Genomic DNA, 6,393 nt, shown 5'->3' with positions numbered 1-6,393 from the left:
TTCTTGGTAAGAGACACACCACGTTAAATACAAATCTCAGATTTTTTTTTTTTTTTTTTTTAATTTTTAGATTTTTTTTTTATATAACAGTTTTCAAATTTCCGATTTTCAATAAAACAACATTTTATTAAGGATATCAATACTTTAAAACAAGATTTATAAAGGTTTAAATTACAGCGGTTAGTTTTAAAATTAAGTCATTAAAGACATCAATACATTACAAACATAGCGCTGTTTTTAAAATCTTTAATTTCTAAAATTTTTTACCTTTTTTTGTTATTTTGCTAGCTTTATTATAGCTAAAGATTTGTTTTCGCACCAAAAGTTTTTTAAAACACAGCATCGTTTTTAGGTAAACAAATCCAAAGGTTCATTTTCTAAAAATAAAATAATAATAATAATCAATAACATCATAAAGAGTCAAATGGCTCAATAATGACAAGTTTAAGAAGTCCTTTAGAACAAAGTTCAGGTTTTATATTTCCTGAAACTTCATCCCCAAATTCAAGAAATTCAAGAGATTCAATAAATTCAAGTCCAAAATCAAATAATAATAAACATGGTCATTCACATAGTCAAAGTCATATTTATACAATAAATCCAAATGAATCAAATTATTTTATATCAAATTCAAGATTTCCAACTTTATCACAAATTAATACAATTGATGAAAATTTAGTTGGTAATTATAATAACAACAATCAAAATCAATTTGAAAAATCATTTAATAATTTAAATTTAAAAAAAATTAATTCAAGAGATACAATAAATTCAGATTCAACTTTAATTGATTCTTTACATAATAAAAATGATTCAATAAATTCAATAAATTCTACAGATACTTTAAATAGTTTTAGATTGAAAAGATTTAATTCTTCATCATCAGTACCACAATCAAATACATCTGAATTTAATTTTTCATATAGTAATCATTCACCAAGTGGTTCAATTAGTGGAATTTCTTCATCACCAAGTTATTCAATAAATTCAATAAATTCAGTTAATAGTGGTAATAATAATAATCAATTTAAAAAAATTGTTAAATTCCCAAAACCTGAAAATTTAAATATAATGAATAATACTGAACTTTCTTTAATTATTGAAGGTATGACTTCAGAAGAAATTGATTCAATTTTAATATTAGATGTTCGTCCTTTCATTGAATATAATTTAAAACATATTAAAAATTCAATTAATTTTAATTTACCTTCAACTTTATTAAAAAGAACAAATTTTACATTATCAAGATGTTTAAATAATTTATCCATAATGGAAAATGTTAAAATTAATAAATTTTTAAATAATCAATCAACAATGAAAAAAATTATAATTTATGATGATTTAATAATGAATGATAATAATGATGAAGTTTCTTTAGCAACTTATGGTACTTCAATGAAATTTTTTAATGATTTAAATTTTAAAGGTGAAATTTATGTATTAAAAAATGGATTCCAAAAATTTCAATTAGAATTTAATGATTTAACTGAAGCAACAACAAATACAGCTCCAACATCACAATTCAAACCACCACATAATAGATCATTATCATTAGCAAATGTTTCATCATCATCATTATCAAGTCCAATTTCTCCAAATTTATCAAGATTTCAATTACCAAAATTACCAAAAACTCCAGTTTTCAAAATTAGACATAATGAAGAATTTTATGATTTTGATAATTATAAAATTATAAATGAATTTAAATTTTTAAATCAATTTATAAATGAACCGGATACAGATGATGTTTCAATACCAAATTGGTTAAAAATTTTATTAAATAAGAATAATTATATTTCATTATTTGAAAAATTTAAAAATTTAGAAATTGAAGAGAAGAAAAGAATTAATAATTTAATTCAAACAAATTCTGTTACTTCAGGTATTGAATTAGGTTTTAAAAATCGTTATAAAGATATTTTCCCATATGAACATAGTCGAGTTAAATTAACTAAAACTCCAACTTATGAATCTTATAATAATGATTATGAATTTAATAATTATATTAATGCAAATTATATAAATTGTCCTTCAAATTTATCAAATTTAAAATATATTGCAACACAAGCCCCATTATTAGAAACTACCCAAGATTTTACAAAATTAATTAAAGATAATAATGTACCATTAATTATATCATTAACAAATCAATTTGAAAATGGAGTTGAAAAATGTTATTCATATTGGAATGATTTAAAAAATTTTAAAATTTTACAAGAGGAAAAAATTGAAAATACATTTATCATTAGAAGATTATGGTTACAAAAATATAAATTTGAAATTTTACAAATTCAAATCTTGAATTGGTCAGATTTTGATATATTATTAGAAAATCAACAAATTGATATATTAAAATTAATTTATTTAAAAAAATTCATCTTGGAGAAATTAGATAAAACTTTTGAAAATGTTATTGTTCATTGTTCTGCAGGATGTGGTAGAACTGGTACTTTTTGTACATTAGATTCTATAATAAATTCAAATATAAATAATCAACAAGAAAATAATTTTGAATTTGATCCAATTTTTCAAATTGTGGAAATTTTTAGAAATCAAAGAATTTCAATGGTTCAAAATTTAAGACAATATTTATTTATTTATGATTGTTTATTAAATTTTTTTAAAAATTTTAATAATTTTAATGAAGATAATGGGAATAATAATGGAAATAATGATATTTTTATTAAATTACAAGATTTAAAAATTTTAAATAATTTTTTAAATCAAAATACCCAAGAATGAATGAGAATTACTTGCATGTTTATAAACATTTTTTTAATGACAATTAATAATGATTAAAAGAAAGAAAAACAAAACAAAAAAAAGAAAAACAATATATAATAATAGAAAAACATATAAAAAAACAATATAAGGGTTAAAAATTAAAGGAAATATGAATATGAGATGTTCATAAAAAAAGGAAAAAAGGATTAAGGAATTATAAATAATTTTATTTAATGAATTTATGATTAAAGTTTTAGAGTACATGTTAATTGTAGTACTAATATGAAAATTTTGAAAAATCATGCACATGTTATGATATTCTAATATACAAATTGCCAGCAAATTATCCGTCTTTCTTCTGTACACTCTTCTTTCATTTGTCCTTTATAATACAACTGTGTACCTTATTTTTCCTTTCCATTTCCTTTCTTGATTGTTTGGGGATTAACCTAAGATTAATTCATAAATAATAACGAAAATATTAACAACAATTAGCGGAATTCTAAGAACCATTTGAATAGACTTAATTAAATTTATTATTCTTGATTTTGTTGAATTTGAATCTTCAACTTGAAATGATGATGGTTGGGATCCTAATCCAACTATAATGTTTGTTAGTGTTCTTTGATCTGGAAACAGGGGGGAGTTGGGTTGTTACTTACTTCTTTTGAGGAATCTATCTTCACTTAAGACTGCAATTGCATTTACTAATAATAAAATAGCTAAAGAAATTGTTAATATAATATTCAGTGAAGAGACACAAAACTTTATATTTTCATTAGTTCAGTGAGCGAATGAAAAGCAGACATACCATAGAATAATTTCCCAAGTCCAAACATGTTTGAATTAAGTCTATAAGGGATATGATGATGAAGGGGTTGTTGGTTGTTGGATTTGATGGTTTGATTGTTAAATTGATTTGACAACTGTTGTTATACTGATCTTTGAAAATTGAAATTATAGTATAGACGCGAAATTTATATAGTGTGGTTATGTAATCATGAATAATAAATAAGTACTACTAGAAGTAAAAGTAACTATGAACATGAATATATGAATTTAGTTTCTCTTAAAATCCTTGCTGCATACTTGACGTTCATAAGTAGATCATTTAATCTGATTGATTTAAGATTGTTTTTTGTTATTGATGGTTTCCCTTGAAGTCGACTACATAGCTACAATAGGTATATAGTATAATTTGATGCAAAAAATTTGTTTATTCAATATTTAAACTAACAATTCAGATGATACAGAATGGTCAAAATTGACATGAATCATACATGAATAAATAAGTCTTGAAATAAAGGTTTGAAGTTCCATATAAAGAATTTCATCATTTGATAGTAAATCCTCAATTACTTCAGTCAGTCTAGATACCTCAAAAACTATTTATGAAATCAGGTAACGGAGCTACCAAAATTTGCTATAGGTGAAAGTACCAAACAGTGTATTTAAGTATGTTATGAACATATGAACTTATTAACCAAAATGCTTAGAGACTCATGACGCATCGATTGCTCAATATATCTTGTTGAGTTTTCTAATAAAAATATTTAAAAGGAAGAAAAATTTCCAACGCGTTTGAAAAAATTAAAAAATCATGAATATATATGTTGAACGTAATTTGGTTATGTAATGAATTAGAAATATTATAAAGCGCCATCGATCATCACCTTTTGTAATAACACAATTAAATAAAGTATGTTTCTCTAAAGTATAAAGGTTAGCTGTATATGAGTTTACTTAAAGCTGATTAATTGTTACTTGATTTTATAAGCAGCTACTTTTTCATTTCAAGTTCAGTCCCCTAACAATATCTGGTCGTTCTAATCACACATCTTGATCGTCGAATCATCAGATATCATACAATTAAGTGCCTGAATTCAATACTAATATATATCAGTTCATGATGATACAATTGGAACTTGTAGAGTTGATCAAAAAGCTGAATATTATATAGAGATTATATACTACAATAAGTAGATCTTAGTACTTGCAAAAAGTTGTTTATTCAAATCAATAGCCTAATATCCAGATGATACAGAATGGTCAATTCAATGACAATGAATCATACATGAATAGATTAGTATTGATTTCATATTTGAAATATCAATCAAATATAACATGAAGATCTTGTTTAAGAATTCACATATTATGTTATATTTTGTTTATATTTGTTGACAGTAAATTTAAGAACTATTATCAGTAACCGTTAACCGTTATCACCTGAAGCGAACCTTCCTAGGATTGCGTGCTTATTTTACTATGATATATCCAATTTCCTATGGACCTAGTTAGTCCAATGTATTACATGTCTCAACGCAATGGAAAATTTGACAAAAGATCAAAAGTTAAAACACTATTGTTAAAACTATATGAAAGAGAAATGTTTTTGCTTGGAAATTTAATTTTTTATACACCTATATATGGTTCCCGACACACGTAAATTTATATCAAAAAGCTGTACGACTCACGAGTGATTCTACGACGTACGTACGTACTTAATTAAGAATCAAGGTACAAAAAATGTTTTAATATGTAAATATTTACAATATTATAATTATCAATTCTAAATACAATTCTTAATATGAATATAACTAGGAAAATCATATATGCAGTGGCCTTTATCATATTATAATATTCCCATTATATTCCCATTAATGTACAGCTTGTAAATCATATGATCATATATCCATTATAAATAAAAGTTTGTTCAAAGCTGTTGATCTATATACTTCAATTGACTACATACCTACAATAGGTGTAGTGGTATAGTATAATTTGATGCAAAAAATTTGTTTATTCAATATTTAAACTAACATTTCAGATGATCAGAATGGTCAATTGACATGAATCATACATGAATAAATCAGTATTGGAATAGGTTCTTTTATAGTTCCATATAAAGAGGTTCATCAATTGATAGTATATCCTCAATAATTAACTTCAGTTTTTTGAATGCTTTACACAACAATTTTTTGTTAAATCTGGAAGTGGAAATAACCTCAACATTGGTTTGGTGATGTATAGTATGAATACATTTCCTTAAACAATTACTTTCTAGGGCCACACGAGGCTTTGATGGCTTATTGAGTTCTCTAATAAAAATTTTAATTAAAAGGAAGAAAATATCCAACGCGTTTAAAAAATTATGATGAATATAAAAAAATTTGGTTTGATTATGTAATGGATTAGAAATATAAATTAAAGCGCCATATATAATCTATTTTATTTACATCATCCCATTGAAATTATAACACAATTAAGCTATAATTGTTTCTCTAAAAGATTAGTTATATAATACCAGTATATAAGTTTACTTAATTCTATTTGTTTTTTAGTTTTATAAGCTCTAGTACTTATAGCATTTCTTCAATTCCCGAACAATATCTGATCGTTCAAGTCACACATCTAGATAAATATACTAAATTTATATATAGATTAATTCATGATAATACAATTGGAAGTTGTAGAATTGATCAAAATCTAAATATTATATAGAGATATACTACAATAAGTAGATCATGAAGCTAGTTGAAAAAAAAATGTTTATTCAAATCAATAATTTAATATCCAGATGATACAGAATGGTCAATTTAATGACAGTGAATCATACATGAATAAATTAGTATTGATTTCATATCTAGTGAAATATTAATCAAATAACAT

General features: G+C 23.6%; 1 protein-coding gene across 1 annotated transcript; it reads left to right on the top strand.

The window, feature by feature from the left end:
* Window positions 1–435: 435 nt before the first annotated feature.
* Window positions 436–2,742, top strand: PTP3 (tyrosine protein phosphatase PTP3; the record flags this gene model as incomplete). Its single annotated transcript, XM_011272702.1, has 1 exon — window positions 436–2,742. The coding sequence occupies one exon, from the start codon at window positions 436–438 to the stop codon at window positions 2,740–2,742; it is 2,307 nt and encodes a 768-aa protein (XP_011271004.1).
* Between the last annotated feature and the right edge of the window lie 3,651 nt (window positions 2,743–6,393).

Source organism: Wickerhamomyces ciferrii, contig 00332 (genome assembly GCF_000313485.1).
Source record: "Wickerhamomyces ciferrii WGS project CAIF00000000 data, strain NRRL Y-1031 F-60-10, contig 00332, whole genome shotgun sequence".
Lineage (NCBI taxonomy): Eukaryota > Fungi > Ascomycota > Saccharomycetes > Phaffomycetales > Wickerhamomycetaceae > Hansenula > Hansenula ciferrii.
Note: the sequence above shows the minus strand (reverse complement) of the source record. Positions and strands in the feature narration are given on the sequence as shown.